At 51.4% G+C, this 20858-nt stretch overlaps 3 protein-coding genes across 5 annotated transcripts in view; all 3 read right to left on the bottom strand.

Moving 5' to 3' along the window:
- Positions 1–1368: 1368 nt before the first annotated feature.
- On the bottom strand, positions 1369–10577 carry PIGT (phosphatidylinositol glycan anchor biosynthesis class T). 3 transcript variants are annotated; one of them, XM_060619136.2, is made up of 12 exons: positions 10345–10577; positions 9620–9797; positions 7688–7815; positions 7255–7385; positions 7005–7091; positions 6402–6489; positions 6193–6290; positions 5937–6102; positions 4826–5026; positions 2939–3104; positions 2748–2831; positions 1369–2034 (listed from the first exon to the last, which is right to left on the bottom strand). In XM_060619136.2, the coding sequence occupies exons 1-12, from the start codon at positions 10529–10531 to the stop codon at positions 1782–1784; spliced, it is 1767 nt and encodes a 588-aa protein (XP_060475119.2). In that variant the 5' UTR covers positions 10532–10577; the 3' UTR covers positions 1369–1781. The 3 variants fall into 3 exon arrangements, with proteins under 3 accessions (XP_060475119.2, XP_060475130.2, XP_081651481.1); XM_060619147.2 differs by having other exon boundaries at positions 7255–7355; positions 10345–10576; XM_081795355.1 differs by lacking the exons at positions 7688–7815; positions 9620–9797 and having other exon boundaries at positions 7255–7355.
- Positions 10578–16550: 5973 nt separating this feature from the next.
- On the bottom strand, positions 16551–19095 carry DBNDD2 (dysbindin domain containing 2). Its single transcript, XM_060619104.3, has 3 exons — positions 18957–19095; positions 18624–18761; positions 16551–17228 (listed from the first exon to the last, which is right to left on the bottom strand). Exons 1-3 carry the CDS (start codon positions 19093–19095, stop codon positions 17023–17025), a joined length of 483 nt encoding a protein of 160 aa, XP_060475087.1. The 3' UTR covers positions 16551–17022.
- The window catches only part of SYS1 (SYS1 golgi trafficking protein), a 34971-nt gene continuing 33102 nt past the window's right edge, over positions 18990–20858 (bottom strand). Inside the window, exon 4 of the mRNA XM_060619126.3 lies at positions 18990–19103. Coding sequence (XP_060475109.1) covers positions 19097–19103 — 7 coding nt within the window. The 3' untranslated portion in view covers positions 18990–19096. The remainder of the gene's footprint in view (positions 19104–20858) is intronic.

The following is a 20858-nucleotide window of genomic DNA, read 5'->3' as shown; positions in this document are numbered from 1 at the left end:
TCATCCCATTTATGCCCTGCTTATTTACTGCTTGGAAGAAAAACTCAAGTGACCAAAACCGAGGTGGTTTTGCCCATGGTCTCAGTTAGCTCATCACCTTCTTCCTACACACACACACACACACACCTGCACACACATCACTCGTACATTCTGGGGGCTCTCGGAAAACCCTCAGAGGCAACCTAAACAGCCCCATCTATGTTGGCGGTACAGACATCACCAGTACTATTGTGCTAAAGACCCAGCACTCATACTTGTGGGGTTTCTAGGTGCCCCTCGCCCTTCCCCTCCCTACCCTTGAACCCCAGATCCCAGGCCAGAACAGCCTATACCCATTCATACATACGCTGATGGAGCACTTTCATGTCCCGAGCTGGATCAGGTCCAGACAGAAGACAGCCCCTGTGCCCCCAGGGACCTTAGGAGTTTAATGGACGTTTAAGAAAAAGAATAGCCGGGATGATAAGGAACCTGTGAAAGTAAGTCCAGGGAGCTCTGGGAGCGGAGGGAAGGGGCACCTACAGCAGTCTGGTGTATCAGGGAAGACTTCCTGAAGGAAGCAACATCTCTCTGGTTTTGTAAGCGTGAACCAGGCAGTAGAGGAGAGTGTGTGGTTGGAGGAACAGGGCATTCTAACGCTATGATTGAGAGCTGGGGAAGGGACAGGCAGTCTGCAAATACGGATACAACTAATGCCAAATGTGCCAGAGGCAGAGACAGAAGACTGGGCCGGGGGGGGGGGGGGGTGGGGGGTGGGGGTGGGGGTGGGGGGTTGGCGGGGAGTCTGCCTAAGGATCTGCTACAGGAACCCAGGGCTGTAGAACCAGAAGGGGAGGTGGGCAGGGGCAGGCCTCCATCCGATGGGCCTGGCTCCAAAGCCTGTGGGAGGTCTAAGGACCACCCACAACATGTGCCCGTGAAGAGTCTGACAGAAATGCAAAGGCGGGGTGGGCTACACTCAGGCCAACTGAATTCACACGGTCTGGACCCCAGGAAGCTGCATTATTTTCACAAGCATCTCAAGTGATTCTAATGTACAACATGGTTAGAAAACCAACACACAGAGCTCTTCTGCCTCTCCAGCCCTACCCCTGGTGATCGGGGACTGGTTCTCAGGGCCCCTGGAAGGTGGAGGATGATTCACGTTCATGGTCATGGATATGCTTATATAAACACTCCTGGCCAAACCCAGGGAGTTCTGGGAATCACCAATGAGGGCACCAGGGAAGCCAGAGAAGAAGGAATTTTCAGCAGGTGAAGGAACTTTGTTTGTTAGGGTTTGGGGGAAAGTGTAGAAGTCTTAGGCAGGCGCCCAGCCAAAGGCCCTAGACCCCTCTTCCCGGGCCTCAAGAACAGGAGGCCAAGAACTAAGAAAGTCACTTTTTATTCCACAACTAGCCAATTCCAGCTACCACACAGTGATACAAGTTCTTCAACGTGCCCCGTTATCTAGGTCGGTACTGTCCTAGAACCTTCTGCAATGATGGAAATGTTTGTCTGCACTCTCCAGTACAGTAGCCACTAACCACTTCTGGTTACTGAGCACTTGAAACGTGGCCAGTACAGCAGAGAAAATGAATTTTTAATTTAAATTAAATTCCAATGCCACATCTGGCTTGTGGCTACTGAACCAGACAACACACTCCAGGGCTCGGCCTCGTCCAGGGGCGGTTTGGTTCGAAAGCCAACTCTGTAGAGAACACGTGGCAGAAAGAGCCCTGGGAGTCACCACCGCCCCTCCCCAGAGGCTCACAGCAGCCCCGCCGTGAAGAGGGCAAACCTCAGAGCGGCGGCACGCCACGGGCACGCCGGATAAGGTTAGCCAGCCGCTTGGCCAGGCCGCCCGTGCTGGGCTCCTCGATGTGGAAGGTTCGGGTGAGGAGATTGTAGAAGGAGCCATAGCACACGGCCACCACCGTGCACGTGAGGCAGATGACGTTGTAGGGCATGCTGAAGTCCGGCGTGGGCAGGTTCACCAGCAGCGGCTCCGTGTAGAGGCGCACAAAGTAGCTAGAGCTATCGGAGACCGGGTACCTGGGGGTCGGGAAGGAAAGGTGAGGAAGGAGGAGGCTGCTCCAACCCTCCCCACCCTGCCCCACCCCGTCCCCACTCTTGGCTGCACTGGGTCCAAGCGCAGCGGTGAGGGTTTGCAAAGCTTTCTTAGCCTCAAAACCTTTTGACAGAAGACATCTCGGATCAACACAGAAACACGTAAGACAGCACAGAAACCTGTTCAAAGGAGAGCTGCCTTGTGCTGACGTGAGGAAAGGGGCCCGGCCTTCTCTGGGCTGCCTCTTCCTTAGCCTCCGGTCTCAGCCTCGAGGCTGTCTCCTCAGAGAAGTCCTCCTGGATAACCCACTGGAGTACTCCCCAGCACCACCTGTGACCCCATCACTCTAGACCAGAATCTCCCCTCCAGCCTCTTGACATGAGCAGGGCAGGGGCAAGGCTGTGTTGTGTCCTGCCGTATGCCCGGGGCTCTCTGAAGCACCTGGCATTTGATAAGCACTCGATGAAATATTCGTTAAGAGAATCAATGAGTAAGCGCAGGCTAGAACTACAGCTCTCCTCGTCTCTTTATTCTTCTGGAAGCAGTTCAGAATCATTTCACAGAGTCAGAACAAATATTATAGACCACTAGGATTTTTATTGGGATTGAGTTAACTCTGCACATTGCTTTGGCCAGCAGAAACCTGATCGTCTGTGTGGATGCCCGCCCCGAAGCAGGCGGCTGAGGTCATACTTACAGGGACTTGAACAGGGGGCTCTCTTCCCAGTCCACGGGCTTGGCTGCCACCGTGCTGGGCACGAGGGCACTGATGACAGACGGGCTGTGGAGAGGCAGACAGGCCTTCCGTGGGTGGGTCTCCCCCACCAGGGGCAAAGCAGCACAGCGGGGGGTCAGGAGGCTACGGGGCAGTACGTGAGGGGAGCCCACCTGACGTAGAAGCCGTGGTTGGGGTCCGGGGTATACTCGGTCCACTTGAGCAGCGCCCGCTCAAACTGAATGGACACCTTGGTGGCCGAGTTGGCCGGCAGCTGAATCAGCATCTCCAGGAGGTGCGGCTGCAGCCGGTCCTGCGCGGGCTGGTAGTGGACGTAACCTGGGGACAGGCAAGGGTCACCCACACCTCTCTCCTGGGGTCAGACTATCTGCACCCTCGCCCCTACCTATCAAGGTCTTAGGCTCTGGATCGCAGAAGCCAGGCAGGCTCAGGGAGGGAAGCAGGGTCCTAGAAAAGGGGAAAGATGTTTCCAGGGCAGCTGTCCCGAGACACGTTCAATCTAGTTAATCCTCCCATCGCTAAAACCGGGGCGCCAGGCATCAGATCCCTGATGTGATGCAACAGGAAGTTCACAGAACCGGAAGTTTCCTGACCAAAATGTGGAACCCGAATCTAATCAAGTTTCTATATCTAACCACCAGCAACCAAGAAACGTAAGAGAGGGAGGAATATGTTAAACACAGGCACAAGGACAGATTCAGAATGTAGAACATTCCATGTAACAAATGACCGAGTTTCTCCGAAAAACGGACTTGGGGGGAAAAAAGTGGGAACTGTTATAGATTAAGAGAGACTTAGGAGCAAACACCCCAATGCAAGATGTTAATAATGGGGAAACTGAGGGTGGGAGGAGACGGAGTACATGGGAACTCTGTGCTTTCTGCTCAGTTTTTCTCTCAACCTAAAATTGCTCTAAGAAAATAAAGCCTATGAATTAAAAAGAGAGAGAGAAACTTGAGAGCTTATCAAGCAAATGCAATGTGAGGATGCTGTTTCGATTCTCACCCAAAAAAACAATTATAAAGTGTTATTTTTAAGACCACTGGGGGAAACGAGAGTGCCAAGAATGGGTGGTATTCTTTTAGAAGCCCTTTACCTGTTAGAGACATAGACTGAAGCATGGTGGCTATGGTGTCTAGGATCCGTTTTAAGATACTCCAGCAGAAACGTAACAAGATCGAGAAACGGAATAAGGGCAGAGATCACAAGCGAGGGGATCTGGAGGCCGCTGGCGCTTGTGACAGGCACAGGGCAGCATGACATGCTGTGCGTTTGACACTTTCCAGAGCGAAAGGTTAAAAAACAAAACAGAAAAGTCCACAAAATACAGGGGTGGGATGTCCGAAGGAGAGATTCTGAAGGTGATACAAACAGTGGTGCGAAAGAGAAGTACAACAACCCCAGGTTGAAAAATGAGGCAACAGCAAGTGTTGAGACACGTTAAGTCTGGGTGTTCGGGATGTGCCAGGACCTCTGCCTGAGAAGTCCTCTGTTAGGTCTCCCTCCACTCCAAACGACAAGCGCCCCAGTGCTATGCCTGCCACCTAGCGGAAAGCAGGCAGTAAATACTGACTCCTCTTCAACACAGAAAATACAAATACATTTTTGAAACTACAGCTCTTTAACCCTCCCAAGGAGACAAAAACCGTCTACGCCAGCTTTATCGTTTTTTGTTTCTATACTGTTTCTCCTGCTGCTAACCTGTTCTCTACTGCAAGCCCATGAATCAGCACAAAAGGACGTGACCAGGGCACCAAGGAAGGAGGAGCAAGTAAGTGAAAACGACGAGGAAACCACTGCCTTCGTAAAGCCCTATTAAGAATCAGTAGTACCACGTGTTAAAATTATTTGTCTTGTAGAAATTACTTCCGCATCTGGCACCGTGAGGCTACCCTGTCCACGTTTCAAACCCTTCTGGACTTTGTGTCGGTGCAGTGTCTCCAAGACACTTGAGGAATGACCTGGAGACATGAGGGTTTGGGGGACCCGGGGGGACAGCAAGCTGGGGAGGGGGGCCCGGCCCAGGACTCGGCTCTCACTCGGTTTGTTGTCCTTGCCCTTGGAAGTGATGGTGAGGGTGTGCACATACAGCCGCAGGTGCCAGGGCACGGTGTCCAGAAGCAGCACGGGGAAGGCCCGGTGTGGGTGCGTGTTGTACAGCAGCGTGTTCAGCTTCCCGTTCTGCAGCCCGTAGCCACTCACGTACCGCTGGGCATGCAGGAAGGGCACCGGAGGGGCCTCTGCACAGAGAAGTTCATGGTTAAGAGCCCCTAAAGGCAAGGGTCACTCCTCATGCTCACTCCCCTGGCCTCGTTCAGACTCTCCGAGCCAGGAGGCAGTGGGGAAGAGCTTTTCCATCAGAACTGGGAAACTTGCATTCTGGAATTATCCACGTCTTCCCCGGCCCACAGCATGACAGAATTACTATAACTTCCTAAGCACTTGTATGTGCCGAGCTCCGTGCCCCCTCCAACCCAAACCAGTTGCCCTTGTGACAGTCCGCGCTTTTCCTTGGTAACACTGAATGCAATCACAACTAATTAATTGTCTCAGGTCTGCCTCAATCAACAGACATAATGTTTCTCAAATGCAGGGTATCTTAGGTCTTCAAAAAATATTTGCTGATTGAATGAACGAACTCTGTGTTTTACATTAATTATGTCATCTACTCTGCTGGGTAATTATGACCCCATTTTCCAGATGAGACAGTAAGGTTAGGAACCTGCCCAAGGTCACAGAGCTTAGAAGATGGAGTTAGATCAGAACAGCGACTCAAGGGATCTAGGTGGCTCAGTCGGTTAAGTGTCCGACTTTGGCTCAAGTCATGATCTCGCAGTTTTTGAGTTAGAGCCCCACATCAGGCTCTGTGCTGACAGCTCAGAGCCTGGAGCTTACTTCAGATTCTGTGTCTCTCTCTCTCTCTGCCCCTACCCCACTTGCACTTTGTCTCTCTCTCTCTGTCCCTCTCTCTGTCTCTCAAAAATAAATAAACATTAAAAAAAAAATAAAACAAAAAACAAAAACAGTGACTTGGGACCTGGGTCTAAATACAAGCTTCATTCATATCCATGGTGAAAGGAAGGACTAGGAGTCTCCCCCAGAGATGAAACCTCTGCAGCCCACTGTGCCCAGCGGCCCGTCTGCACCCACCGCTCTCTGGGGGGCTCTTCCACTTGAGCTGGAGGTTGAGGTTACGAGAGTTGTTGATCACGGCCGTGTCCAGCAAGTCGTAGACGGCGTAGGTCTTCCGGGCACCGAGGATGACGTCCTGGTAGGTGGTGGTTGGGGGAGGGGTCACCTCCAACGTCTCATTGTCCTGGGGGCACAAGGGCAGGGCTGAGAAGAGAGCAGAGACGCAGGCCGGCCTTGGGTTAAGGGGGACGGTTGTGACTGGAGACATCGGTACCTGGTTATAGCCGGTGATGTCCACATAGACTCGGCTCTCTGAAGCCAGGGGGCAGGGCTCCGTCAGGGTTCGGGAGAACATCCGAAAGAGGGACCAATCTGAGGGGCAGAGGGCAGGGTTCAGCGGGGGCTGGGGACAGGCCTTGTTTGCACAGACAGGGCAGGACCAGTGATGGTGGGGGGCGATAATGAGTTGCCAGGGCAGCCTACCTTTCTTCCCCTGTCCTGTGACGAAGGCATCAAACACAACAGAAAGGGTCTGCCTCAGCTCCCAGGAGACGCTGGTACAGCGTGCATTCTACCACAAGGGCCAGACAGTGGCCGTGAGGACGCATCGCTCCCCGCCCCCTACCACACACACAGCCTCGGGGACTCCCACCCGGACTCAATTCCTTGTCTAGTATGTATCTTCCCACCCATTGGTTTCCTACTGTTCACTACTGAGCACTTGACCCTGTGCCAGCAGCGTTATGCACCAGTCGAATGAACCATCACCAACACCCGTAGGAACTGATCCTACTATTGTTCTCATTGGACAGAGGAGGAAACCAGGCTCAGGGAAATGAAATGATCTGTCCAAGGTCATGCCCAGAGTGACTGGGCTGGCAGCTGCACACACAGCTATTGTTCTTAACCACCTGCCAGGCAACCGCTCAGTTTCCTTGGTGTGTGGCCAAATGCCCCATATAATCAGCATCACGGCTAGCACTTACTACTGGCTCAGCCCGCGACAGACACTAGGCTACGTGCTTTACCTGCACGTTCCCTCAGGGGCCCTGGATGGCACCCCCACTCCCATTCCCCATGACTTACCCTGCAAACAGGACGGATATGCACTGCCTGGGAGTGGTAGCTAGTGTGGAACAAGCGGTCAGCCTTGAGCAGCACAGACAGGCCTGCCTGGAGGGAAGCAGGAAGAAGGGACAGGTCAGTGCCCTGCATGGTGAGACACCTGCTCCGAACGCCACCTGGGGGAGGGGGGGGCAGGCAGAGAAGGGGCACGCGCGCCAGCCCTGACCGCTCTCCAGGGCTCCCATGCACATTCAGGGAGCTCCGGTCTCACCTTGGAGCTGCAGGGCAAGAGCTTCTTCCATGGGGTGAGGTTCTCAGTGCAGACAACCTCTCGCGGTAGCACAGCGTAGCGCAGGAAATTGTGATCAGTGCCTGAGGGAGACTCAAGCTGTCTGGGGTGGGCTTTGGGGCCCAACTCTTCAGGACCCATACTCCAAAGTTGGGGCGACCCCCCTCCTGCTCGCCATGCAATTCTCCAGCACCACCGCCCTAACAGTCTCTGCTGGGGATGGGATCCCTCCTCTCCTCGGGAGAAGAAGGCAAGGCAGAGACAGCACGGTCTCGGGAAGCCTTCCTCCCGGGCCTGCACACCCAGGGGATTTATGACCCAGCCCAGCTGAGGAAGGAGGAAGCTGAGGAGAAAGGAGGCAGAGGTTCAGGCAAGAGGTACCAGCAAGAAGCAAAGGGCCACGGGGCTATCTCACCATTGGCCAGTCCCAGGGGTTTGAAGGAGGCAGTGGGAGTGACCGTGTTGGTGGAGTCAATGAAGTTCAGAGAGGCGCAGAAGATACCCGAGAGCACGTTACTGAGCTCCTTCCAAGATTTATCCACGCTGGATGGAGACACAAACCCACTCACTGTCACGGGGCTGCCTCTGCTCCCTCCGTCCAAGCCTGCACTTGGCTGCCAAATCATTAGACTGACTAGCTCCCGGAGCTGCCAGGGCCCAGGTGCCCTGCTCAGCCACCTCCTGGGTCTCGCCCTACCCACCTCTTCTTCCTCACTCTGGACATCCCTGCATCCCCACAGGTCTCTGTTCAGGTGATTCCTCCTCCTGCCTGGGAATGCCCTACTCACCCCTCTCTGCCCACCTTCAAGGAAGCCCCCTCCTCCAGGAAGGCTCTCCTGCCCTCCTCAACCACAGCCTCCTCCTGTGCTGTGATCGTTCTGACCATATGGGCCTCTCACAAGGTCCCTCCTGGGACATGGCTAGGTGGTGGCAGCATCTTGTTTTAAGCATCTTTTCTCCTCAACTAGGCTATGAGCAACCAGGGGACAAGGAGCAAGTCTGGGTCACCTACGTATGTTCCACAATACCATGTAAAGTGCCCCACATCTTCAGAGGCTGAGATCATCCCAATGAACCACCTGAGGTGTGCCCAGCTGGGCAAAACTACATATTTCCCTGTGAATGCCCTGGGCATGAAAGTAAGTCCTGGTTCCACCCTCAGAGTGGGAAGCCCTACATCTGTAAAGGCTCACTGAACAAGGGGAAACAACCATTCTAGGACCCTACAAAAACATCAAATTAAATCAGAAAGAGAAATATCACAACGGACTTGGTCTCTATATTCATAACAGAAAGCATAAAACCAAAATTCTCAACATCAGCTCCACATTACAGGCAATTATGAGCTGAGGGGAGACAGTGACGGCAAAGCAGATGGCAAGAAGGCAAAGGAGCCAGAGTTCAGGCAAGAGAGAAAGGGTTGGCAGATCTGGAAATCACTGCTTGCTCCTTAGCTGATACCACCTCAGTGTTGTCCTGGGGTTTTTCAATAATCCTCTGCTCAGAGTTTTCCAATCGCCCCAATCCTTAAGCCTCAAATAAAGACTGCAAACTTGGAAGCCTGAAAGCTCTACCCAAGCCATAACCCGGTTTCACTTGGTGTGCACAATATTGGCCCACACAGCATTTCTTAAATTTTGAAATTACCGATATTTCCATTTGCCAATTTGCACACTAAAATCCAGATTTCTGGCATCTCTGGCAAATGAGAGTATCTGACAACAGTAGGCAACAATGTTCCCACGTGGCAACGATCTACTGAGGCTGAGTGGCAGCTGTCCTCTCAAGCTCTCTAGCCACAGTCCCGACCCCTCTCCATTATTTCCCCCTTTTTAAATCATACTTGTGCTACTGATTTCTCACAGTGGAATTAAGAGGAAATTGTGGTACAACAGCAGTACCTAAACCTGTCCCTCTCCCAAACAGAAGCTATTCCTCTAACATGGAGATCTGGGGTCTCGTAGGCCAATTCTAGCCCACAGATGTTTTGTTTGGCCCTCCTGGTGTGATGATGATGAGGGTAGTGAATGTCTTTTAAAAGGTTATCCAGTTTGCCACAGTCTTCTACTGCCTTACATCTAAGTAAGCTTCAATTCTTTGTTACCTGCCTCTGCAGATACATGCATGTGCTACCTTGTGGAAGTATTAAGGGAAGTAAAAAAACCCACCAAAGTAAAGAATGCCACTTAGCGGTGATATCATTTCTTACTTCTGATGCCAGTTTCACCCCCCACAGAATTGCTATCCACTGGAACTGCTGCCCCCCAAGAGCAGTGGCAGGATGACAACACCCGTGGCTGCTACGTCCCCTCTATGGCCTGCAACAGTCCTCAAGGTGGGCACTCACTCAGTGACGGTGTCTTGGAACCAGACCCAGAGCTCTGCACCTGATGGGGCCTGCAGGAAAGGTGGCCCCCAGTATCGAGTCCTCCAAAAGCCTTGCGTGAATGACAAGTGCAGCTCTCGTAGAGAATATTTGGAGATCAACTGCCCCAGGGCCTTGGGAAATAGCCTATAATGAGATACTGGAAAGGGGGAGCAAGTGAGTGATGATCCTGAAGGACAGGTTCTCAGCCACCCCAAAGAAGTAACAGAACCCAGGCGCTGGGGCCAGAGACATCCGAATGCCATACCAAACTGTCATTTACTAGTGATGTGATCTTGACCAAGTGCCCTTACCTCTCTACATCTCCAACATCTCACAATCGCTCACAGAACTTAGCACTGCGCCTACCACCCAGGATAAACAGTAACCGCCAATAGCATCATCGTCAGTTTTGTCGACGCAGGGTTCTAACTAAAGGGTTATAGAGTGGCAGCCTGGGCCTGCGGAAAAAGCACCTGAACTAGGAGTCAGGAGGAGTCACTGCCCCTCTCCGGGCCTCAGTTTCACCACCGGTATAACGGGGTTCTTCAATGACTCTCCCATCTTTTCCCAAAGAGCTAGTTTGTCGGGGCCCGAGTCCAGGGCCCAGAAACCCTTCCCGGGAACCAAGCCTCGCCTCCCAAAGCTCGTCTCTACCCACCGTCCCAGCAAGTGCCACAGACACCTTTCCAGTCTCACCCTCTCACCTTCTTCCCGCTGCAGCTCCGAATCCCAGCGCGTGCGGAACTGGAACGTGGCGGCTACGTCCCCAGAAGGCAGTGGGGTGATAACGAGCTCCTCCCGCAGGCTGTCGCGTGGGGGTTCTGCATGGCCCCTGCCCACCGGACCCAGTAGCAGCAGCACGAGCAGGACGAGCGGCAAGGCCGCCGCCATGCCTGCGGCTGCTTCCGCCTCCAAGCGGTGCCCGCCCCCACGAAAGACCGACCTCCAATAGGAAGAGCGTCTGAGAAAGGACTTCCGGTGCCGTCCCGGAAACCGGGGTGAGATTACCAGAGAGACGGGCTAGCTAGGTCCTTCGTGGCTGGTTCGTCTAAGGGCGCTCCGTAGGGCACGAAGGGCGGTGGACGTTTGGCCTGACGGGGGTGGGATGGGGGGCTGAATGGATGACTCCCTACTTTGCGGTATTCCTACCCATTAGAATTTGCTTAATAGTACCGAGTGTCGCCACTGCCGCTGTGCCTATGTGATGATAGTTGAGGAAACAGGCTGAAAAGGTTACTTTTGCTAGGTCACGTGACAGGTCTCGTGCTTCTGGTGTCTCCATTTGCTCAGTCCTAAACCTGATGTAGAGCTTTTCCTGTAAAACCCCCGAATAACTGTCCCCTTTATTATGAAAAATGTCAAACATACAGCATAATTCAAAGAATGAACTCCTGTTAATGAACGTGTATTTCCCCATCACCTAGACTCCACCATTGACATTTTACTATACTTGCTTTATCACATATTGGTCTGTAAATCCCTCAATTCTTATGTTTTGATACATTTCAAGGTAAATTGCAGACATAAGTACACTTCTCCCCCCTAAATATTTCAGCATGCATGTCATTAAATAAAGGTTAATATTTGTTGATATTTTTCTTTTGGTGTAAAATTTACATACAATGAAATGCACAATCCAAGTGCACATTCACTGAGTCTGACAAGAGCATACACCCATCAAGATCTAGAACATTCCTAAAACCCTAGAGAGTTGGTTAGTCCGCTTGCCAGTCAATCTCTGCGTCCTCCTTCCTTCCAGAGGCAACCAATGTTTTGATTTTTCTCCACAATATAGCTTAATCTGTTCTACTGGCTCATATAAGTGAAACCATCATATAGTGCGTATACTTTCTTGTGTAAGACTTCTTTCACAGGAAGAATGCTTCTGAGAACCATCCATGTTCTTGCATGTATCAGCAGCTTTTCTTTTTATTGCTATGTAGTATTAAATTGTATGAATACACCTTAGTTTATCCTGATGATGAACACCTGAGCTCTTTCAAGACTTTAGTTATTATGAACTAGGTTGCTGTATAAGTTACTCTGTAGACATATGTTTATTTCCTTTGGGTAAATACTTAGGAGTGGTCAAAGAATAGGTAAATGTTTAACTGTTTAAGAAAATTTCAGAGCTTTTCCCAAAATGTATCATTTTATACTTGCACCAACAATATGTGAGAGTTCTGGATACTCCACATCCTGCTCAACGTTTGTTTTTAATTTTTTGGATTTTTTAGCTTTAGCTATATGGTATACATATATCTTATTGTGGTTTTATTTTGCGTTTCCCTGGTGTATAATGATGTTGAACATCTTTTCATATGCTTATTGGCCATACATCTGTTTTCTTTTGTGAAAAGTCTGTTAAAATATTTTTGCCCACCCCTCCCCCTTTTTCTGTTGGTTTATTTGCCTTTTTATTATTGAGTTGTAAAGTTCCAACATTAAAATTCCTGCTTTGGTTTTTCCAGCTGCCCTATGAGAAACATAGTCACAAAAGATTTTGCCCACAGTCTCTTGGGGAAACTCACAACCATACTACTACAAAGAGCCAAATTTGGTGTTGGACAGGTCTACCAAGATATGCCCCAACCAACCAGAGAGGAAGTGTCAAAAAGTGTCATTATGCCCTCATTCTACTTATATATATAGTGTTCTTCTCCCACTAGACATGGAATGGAAGAAAGGCCCTGAGTTTAGATGTCAGACTGAGAAGGGTTCAAATCCCCACAGCAGCTTTTAACCCATATGAGCATAAGCAACCCATGTCACTTTTCTTCCTCTGAAAAATAGATAAACCTACTCTCGGGGTTGTTGTAAGAATTAGAAATTATGTATATGTAGGGTCTAGAATGTAGTAAGTGCTTAATATTTACTATCATTTACTCAATCTTTGATATAGGGTCTATGATCTCCATTTTACAGAAGAGAAAACTGGAGTACAGAAACTAAGATAATTGCCTAACATCACATTGAGTCATGAAGCCAGGACTAGAGTCCATACCATCAACCTCAAGAAGAAAGGAAGGAAGGAAGGAAGGAAGGAAGGAAGGAAGGAAGAGGAAGAAAGAAAGAAAGAAAGAAAGAAAGAAAGAAAGAAAGAAAGAAAGGAGAAAGAGAAAGAGGGAGGGAGAAAGAAAGAAAAAAAAAGAAAGAAAGAAAGAGCTGCCATCGTTACGATTATATTTCTGTACTTTGTCTCCATTTGAATTGCCTGTCCCCATCATAAACACCCAGCCACCTCAAGGAGACTTACCTTCTCCCTCTCTGGTGTGCTATAGTCCCCTGTGCACTTCTGCTACAGCCTGTGTCATATTTCCATTGTGTGTGACTGTGTCGGCTCCTGGAAGAGCTCTTGGTCACCTTAGTATTTGTTTCCTAAGCAAGGAGGCTAGCACATAGTAGGTGCTCAGTAATGTCTGAACAAACAAAAATCACAGCACAGTCCCATATTGTCCCCACACTGCCATGCTGTTCAGTGTCAAGTTCTGTGCATTCCTAAGGACTGCCACAGTACACACCTTCCAGGGAATCTTCCCCAAAGCTGTGGCCCCTCCTATTTCCTCCACAGCATAGGATTCTACGGGATGAGCTTGTCTTCTTCCCCTCCTCCCCAGAGTCTGTGACCAGTCTAGGCAATAGACAGAAGAAGCCACACTGTGGCTTGGAGACTGAAAGCTGGGCCACTTGCCTAGGAGTTGGCTCCGAATCCCCTTTTCCTCTCCAGGGGCACTGTGTGGCCTCGAAAAACAGTCAGCTGGAGATGCTGGCTCTGAAGGCTAGCCAAGACCCTGTGGTTTGGCAGAAGAAGAGATCATTGTCCAAGGAGGAAGTAGTCCTGGGGTCTCAGCTGACCCTAGACTTTTCCAGGCAGGGCTGGGGCTCATAGCAGCTGAATTGAAGGCTCCCCAAAGGCTCACAAACAATTCTATCTCTCCAGAAGGCTGGAGTCCCTCTCCCCAGGCAAACTCCCTGCCCTAAGCCCCACAGATCTAAACACCCTGTGCCTGGAGTACTAAGAGATTTGTTGACCTATTGACAGCAACCAAGCAAGTCTAACTTCCCATTATTCGCCTCGAAGGGGAGTAGGGTGCCCTTGGGAGCTGAGAAGCCCTGCATAGCAGAGCCACGGAGCTCATAGGCTGCAGCCCAGGAGAAGGCTCAGCCACAGTCGGGCGGCTGAACTTTGCTACTCCAAGGGAAGGGAGAGGGCAAAGGCAGAGACCATGTCTTTTGTGTGCAGTAAAGTCCTAAACAACCCAGAACAACTGCAAAATTTAACATGAGACTCAGTCCCGGCCCAGTTTAGTGGATGATCTCAACTTGGACACAGAGGCTTTTAGACAAAAGGAGCACAAAACTCCCACAAGTTTCTCACCAGTGCTAGGAAAAGCACTCAAGAGCTGTCACTTACAATGGCCTCCTGCAGGGGTGGAAGCAGGCTGGGATGGCTGGAAGACTGCAGGCCTGTCACTCACTCAGCCTGGGTGGCACCAGGAGCTTTGGGATTTAGGCTGAAGGTCACTGATCCCATGGGTGGTGTTTGATGTATGAAGTGGGGTGGAATGCTTGCTTTCTTTCTTTCTTTCTTTCTTTCTTTCTTTCTTTCCTTCTTTCTTTCTTTCTTTCCTTCTTTTATTTATTTATTTATTTATTTATTTATTTATTTATTTATTTATTTATTTATTTTTTGATGTGAGAAATGCCTTGATGCCCCTTATGGCTGGGTCCTAGAACTCTCCTTTCTTCTTCCACTCCCCATCCCTCCCTGGACACACTCACGTAGCACCTACACCTGGTAGCTCCGTCTATTTATTTTCCCAGCCTAATCCTCTCCAAACCCCACACTCGGGTCCGAGTGCCTACCCAATATGCCCTCTTGTACGTCTCAAGAGCACCTCAAACTCAATACATCCAAAAACAAATTTATGACCTTCTTCCCAAGCCTGGTTCTCTCTGACACTCCCCATCTGGGGAAGTAACACACCACATGGTCCTGTTGCATGAGGGAGAAACAATGGTGGCACCCTTAACCCCTTCCTCTCTCACCTACCTGTCAGATCTTTTGGAAACTTGTCTCCCAAACATCTCTTCATTCCTTCCACCTTTCTGTATCCCGTCCACCTCCACCCTCGTCCATTGCCTGAGACGTAGCTGGCTGCCATCACCTCCTGATTCCCAGGCATCCACTCCTCCAGTCAGCATTCCACAAGGAGCCTCTCCCCCCGCCCCCACCACCTTGCTCCCCCTAGGTGACTCCTTCTTACCCTTGAGGGCTCGGCTCAGCTCAGATGCCACTTCCTCAAGGGAGATGTTCCGTGAGGGCTCCCAGTAGGCTATTAAGTCCTTCCTAGCACTGGTCATAATTACAATTTTACATTTGGGCCCCCACTAGACTAGACCCCCATAAAAGCAGCACTGTGGCCCCCCTTTTTTTTATTCTTGCCACTCTACATTCCCAAGTCTATAAGACCCTCAGTGTCTTATACATGTTAAACATTGACATTTAATAAATATTTACTGAATGAATGTCATTTATTTGTTTATACCCTGCCTCAACCCAGTCAAGCTGATCATTATTACCATTATCTCCTGCATGGAGTATTGTGTTAGATGTCTGTCGTGAGCCTCTCTCCTCCTCCGGTATGTTCTTTCCACTGCGGCCAGAATTACCTTTTTAACAAGCAAGTTCAACCACCTGTAATTCTTCATTACTCCCCATAAAGTTCAAATTCGTTAACGTGACCTCTAACATGTAAACTGCCAGTTACCATTCCAAAGACTGTCTTCTTGTTCCTTAGTAACATACCCCTGATTTTAACAAGAGAGTAGTGTGCCCCTACTAAAGGATTATCCTGCCCTCTCCAGTAGCCCTGGTGCTTCTGAGAGGTTTGAAAGGTAGTACAGAAATCAGATGCATTGGTAACTCAGTGACTCGAAAAGGTTACTGTCTTTCCAAACACCAGAATTTTCTTTCTTGTAGATAATGTTGTGTCCCTATGTCTATAAAATATCTGTAAGTGAAACATTTCTCACGTTAGCAAGCTCTGGTCGGTGAGCTGAAAGTGGACATTGCTGGACAGAACTCCCAAGAATGCTTCCTGAAGTGGAAACAGACTGCAGGCTGTGCTGTGCCCATCCCCGGTTTTCTCTCTGTCTTTCTGCCAGCTTCAGGGACGTGATGGCTGGCACCGCAGCAGCCATCAGACATAAGCTATCAATGAGAATCCCAGCCGTGTGGCTGGGACGGCTGAGAAAAAGAGCCAAAACGGACTCAGACGCCCAAGAACTCTGGAGCAGTCATACAGCCCTGTGCTTTGGGCTTCTTTTCTATAAGGAAAGAAAACTGTAACTTAAGTCTCTGATCTTTTACTAGCAGCCAAACTGAAACTTGATACAGGCTTCAAAGTATTTCATGACTAACCTTTGTCAGTCTTACCTCTCCCTTCCTCTCATCCTCAAATTCCACAGTTCGGCCAAGCTGAATGTTTCAGTTCCTCGGAGCGGTTTCTCCCCATTTAAAGTCTTCTCAAGCTGCTCTTTCTGCCTGGATTACAGCCCCCATTTGGCAAACTCCCACTCAGCCTCTGGATCTCAGCTTAAAACTCAGCTCTTCAATGACCATACAAGCTATTTTCTGACACCAGAGTCGCTCGCTCATCACGCTGCTTATTACACTGTGAATTGTGGTATTTACCTGATTTTCTCCTCCAGAGACAGTAAACTCCATGCAGGCAGGGATACAGCCTGTCTTGTTCAAAACTGCATTCCAAATGTCTGGCATAGGTATTCAAGAAATACTTCCTGAAGATATAGAGTACATGAGAGATGGGGACATGGTGTTGGCTAGAGAACTGAAAAAATACAGCGGGTTTGATATCTCTGCAGTGTGATAAATGAAGGGGGGTGGTTGGTATATTATTATCTGTTTATTACTTATTCCGTGCCCTGTTCCCAAACAGGGGGTGGGGGAGCAGGGGTACCACCGCACGGGGAGTGCTAGGAGTTCACGTCCACTTAGAGACACTGGTGTAGGAGACTCTATCAGAAGACTGCAGGATAGTCTGGGGGAGGCAGGGGCGCTAGGAAAAGCAGCGGCATCTTGTCCTACCTCATCTTCCATCTCCACGCCTGCAAGCCCTGCCTCAGGAGCAAAGCCAAAAACTGGGGGGGGGGGGGGGGAGGGGGGGGTCGCAGCAGGAAAGGTTAGCAGTAAAGCAGGAGGGTTGATTCCCACAGAGGCTCACCATCCCACCATCCTTGCCTCCCCCCAGTGCCTGCTGCAAGTAAAGAGTCTGGTCTTCTCCGCAGGGCTCTGGCTGGGCCTCTCGTCTCCTGTGTGGAAGAGCCAGCCCGCTCAGTCTATACATGGACGCCCACTGCTAGCTGCAAGCTCCAGGCTCTGCCCCCGCATCGGCCCCATCCTCTTCCTCATCAGACTGTGCCAAGGGCGTGTCCGCTCCGCCGTCACTGGGATTTGGGCTGTGCAGGTTGGTGGAGTCGTCAGAAGACGAGGAGGAGGTGCGGGACGCGGTCCTGTCTGGCGTGGCCGTTGGCAGGCCCAGCTCCTCTGGACGGTCGTCCATCCCTGCCCAAAAAGAAGAGTTGGTCAGCGCCACAAACAGGGCTTCAGGGGGCTCTGAGAGATGCTCTGGCCAGCAGGGGCTGAAGCCCAGAGAGGCGCAGAGGCCTCACCAGTCAACTGAGCCAGTCTGGCAGACAGCCAGGTGTCCTCTCAGGTCCCTTCATTTCACTACGGCATGTATGGGCCCTGCAGTCTGCTCCATGGACTCAAGCGTGCAAACTCCACCTACGCCACCTACTTGATATTGGGTAGCTTTGGGCAAGTCATTTTCCCCCTCAAGGACTCTGAATCTTCTCTGTAAAAATGGGATATGCACCTATATTCCAGAAGGGTTTTGAGGCTGAAATCGAAGAATGATTATAAAATGCCTGGCACGTAGCAGGCCATCAGTAAACAGCAGCAGTTTTAGAGAAAAGAAGAAGCCTGTGTGGTTTCATCTATTAAGTGTCTGAATCTTGATCTCAGCTCAGGTCTCGATCTCAGAGTCATGAGTTCAAGCCCCGCGTTGGGCCCTGCATTAGGCATGAAACCTACTCTAAAAAAAGAGAGTATCTATCTTATAAGCTAAACATACGGGCTTTGGAATGAGAAAGCCATGGTTTGAGCTCAGCTTTTCCACTTTCTGGCTGTGTGACAACTTCTAATGTCTTCCTTTATAAAATTAGGATACTACCACCTGCCCTAATAGGATATTATAAGAATTGAGCTAATTTGGCACAGTATTAGCAACTAAAAAAAAAAAAAAAAAAAAAAAGTGCTCAGTAAATGTTCATATGAAGATGGCTAAAATAGCTTAAGTTGTGTAATATAAAAATTATATTTTACATTATTTTAATTACATGAACTAATTACATTAATTTCATAAATGTAAAATTAACAAAGATTAAGGGGGGGTTGGGGCATTCCCAGAAGTTTTATTTATTTTTTAGATTTATTTATTTATTTTTAGATAGTGTGCGGCACCCAACACATTTAAATCTTTATTTATTTTGAGAGGGAGAGAGAGAGTGTGCAAGAGCATGTATGCGAGAGCCGGGGAAGGGGCAGAGAGGAGAGAGAATCCCAAGCAGGCTCCTCGCGGACAGTGAGGGGCCCAATGGAGCGCTTGATCCCACAAACTATGAGATCATGACCTGAGCCAAAATCGAGAGTCAGATGCCTAACTGACTGAGCCACCCAGGCGTCCCCGCCTCAGAATTTTAGATTGAGGATCTGTCACCCAGTTCCCCTCAGAGTCAACGTCCCTAAAATCAGAACAGACAGCTGTTTTACTGGTAGAAACACCCACTTCCAGGCCCTACGTGTATATTTCCCCGGTCCCGCTTGCAGCCTCATTTCAGAGCCTGACGCCTGTTTCTGGCTAACTGGTGCCCAAGTCCCCAAAGCCAAGGGGCATACCAGATGTCTGGGGGGTTGGTGGAGGGTCTTCGCAAGGCAAGAACACATCTGCTCCATCTTGGTCCCCAAGGTCAATAAGTTCTACCTGCTCCAGGGCATCCACATTCACTTCCATGGATGAGATACTACCTATGGGGGCTGCAGATCAAGAAGGGGGCAGGTCAGGAGGATGCGGGCCAGAGCCCGTAGGATGGTCAGAGATATGTGTCAGGTCTAGAGACAGAAGTTTCGAGGGCCAACAAAATGGGGGGATGAGGCTCCCATACTTCAGGACGTACAAGACGTGCCTCCCCTACCCCACCCCAGTCCCTCTCCCCAGGACTCAGAGCTTACGTCTCTGCGACTCGAGATGCAGGTGGGACAGGGGGAAGACAAACTCTGTCTCTGGCTGTAAAATGTCCTCAAAGAATTTCTGCCGCTCCCGAAGGCGGAGCTGCTGGCGCTCCAGGGCTGCCCGGGGATTTGGGTCCATGTCAGCTCCTGGAAGGTGGAAAAGCAAGTACAGCTATGAAGTTGAGAGGGAAGGGGTGGGGGGGAGGCTGGGCCTGGGGAGCATGGGGAGCTCCGCTGCAGCTGGCATCCCAGCCGTGGGGCCTCCAGGTGCAGCCTGGACACCTCTGGTCTTGGCTACCTCTTTCCCTTCCTCGAAACAAAGTCCGTTACCACAAAGTCCATTACCACAAGTCTCCTAAAGTGGCAGCGCTGACCCTGGCTCCACAAAGGGGATGCCGGTTCCAGGCACGGCAAGAGAAGCTCCTCTGTATTCAGGGAATGGGGCCGATGGCCAAGACTCAGTATCATGCCCTCGTGAGAGGACTGGTCCAGCCCAAATGGGGGAGGCACTTTTAATGGACCCGGCCTCCCCTCAGAAGGCCAGGGAAGGGGGTGGGCTGGGGATCTCAGGGTGGAAGGTCATCTTCCTCTAATGCTGCAACTCTGGTTCATGCCCTGCCTTCAAAACCCAGACAAAGGCTAAAGCACCTCCTCCCCACCATACTCCCCATCACCACCATCCCCTCCAAACCCTGCTCTGAAGTCACAGATCTGACTTCCAGACTTGGCTCTGTCCCTAAGGAAATCATCTTTCCAGCCTCGGTCTCCCCATCTGAAAATGGCCTAATAGTCCTACATGCCTCAAATGGGAGAGGCTGCGGGTGCAGGTGCCCCGTAAAATGTAAAGCCCGCATACTACACTATCCAGAGGCCGCCCATCTCTTCTCCGCATTCCCCAGCTCGTTATTTGGGCGCCTCTCCTCTGACATCTCAGTCTTACATCCCTACTAGTCAGAGTAGCAATTGGAAGGGCGGGGCCTGGGTCCAATTCAGGGCCCCCGGACCCCCAATGCTGAGAGCTTTCCAGAATACCAGAACTCTGGGCCAGCCCAGGCTGTACACGTTCACTCCCATTTGCTCGTCCCTCTGAGCCCATCACCGGAGGCAAGAGCTTGAGGACCAGCTCATCATTCTCTGCAGCCTGCCTCCTCGACTCATCTGGAATCAGTGTCCGAGACCCCGGCCAGCTCCACAGGCGCTGCTGCGGGCCGCGAGGGGCCCAAACCCAAGCGGGCCAGCCAGGGCCAAAGGCAGTGTGCGGGACCGGGTGGCCGCCGGCTGGCAGCGGGGGGAGGGAGGCGCTGACGCCGATTCCTAGGAAAAGCTTTCCGAGCTGCCGCCCAGGTCACAGCGCTAAAAATACCCGGGGCCCCTGGGGCCGTCTGCTCCAGCGGCCGGGTGGAGGGGGGGGGGGGGCAGGGGAAGGAGAGAACGAGGGTGGGGGCGCCCACGGGCTGGGGGCGCGGGAGCTCCCCCTTCCCCCTCCCCCAGCCCCATCCTTCTCCCGAGACCCAAGGAGCTGCCCCCAGGGGGCATCGGAGCTAGGGCCAGGGAGAGAAAAGGAGTTGTTTACGAGACGAAAGGTGCTGGGAGAAGGGAGTCCAGGTCTGGGGAGCCCGGGGTGCCCGTGAAAGGCAGAGCGCCCTCCGGGTCTCCGCTCCACCCGCCCTTGAGTCCGCAGGAGCTAGAGAATTCCCTAAAAAGGGCCCGGGCGCGCCCGCCGGTGGGCGGGCGGTGAGGGGTGGGGGTGGAGAGGAGGCCGAGGGCCCCGGGGCGTCCAGTTCGTGCCGCCGGCCCCCGGCCCCCGGCCAGCCCGTCGCCCCTGCGCCCCTGCCGCAGAGCCCCTACCTGCAGCGCCCCGCGCCCCCGCTGCCTCGGTGGCTGGGCTCCGGCGAGACGGCT

This window comes from Panthera onca, chromosome A3 (genome assembly GCF_046562875.1).
Source record: "Panthera onca isolate mPanOnc1 chromosome A3, mPanOnc1 haplotype 2, whole genome shotgun sequence".
In the NCBI taxonomy this organism is placed as follows: domain Eukaryota; kingdom Metazoa; phylum Chordata; class Mammalia; order Carnivora; family Felidae; genus Panthera; species Panthera onca.
This window is presented reverse-complemented; position numbering and strand designations above follow the sequence as displayed.

Bases quoted from the DNA above. Each gene is read 5' to 3' on its own strand.
- PIGT (XM_060619136.2), bottom strand. From the start codon at position 10,531: ATGGCGGCGGCCTTGCCGCTCGTCCTGCTCGTGCTGCTGCTACTGGGT. The intron at 7,386-7,687 runs GTGAGATAGCCC...TGGGCCCCAAAG, and splicing joins ACCCCTGGGACTGGCCAATG to CCCACCCCAGACAGCTTGAG. The intron at 5,027-5,936 runs GTGGGTGCAGAC...TTCTCTGTGCAG, and splicing joins GAAGAGCCCCCCAGAGAGCG to AGGCCCCTCCGGTGCCCTTC.
- DBNDD2 (XM_060619104.3), bottom strand. From the start codon at position 19,095: ATGGACCCAAATCCCCGGGCAGCCCTGGAGCGCCAGCAGCTCCGCCTT. The intron at 18,762-18,956 runs GTAAGCTCTGAG...CTTGATCTGCAG, and splicing joins GCATCTCGAGTCGCAGAGAC to CCCCCATAGGTAGTATCTCA. The intron at 17,229-18,623 runs GTATGCCCCTTG...CTTTTTGGGCAG, and splicing joins ACCAACCCCCCAGACATCTG to GGATGGACGACCGTCCAGAG.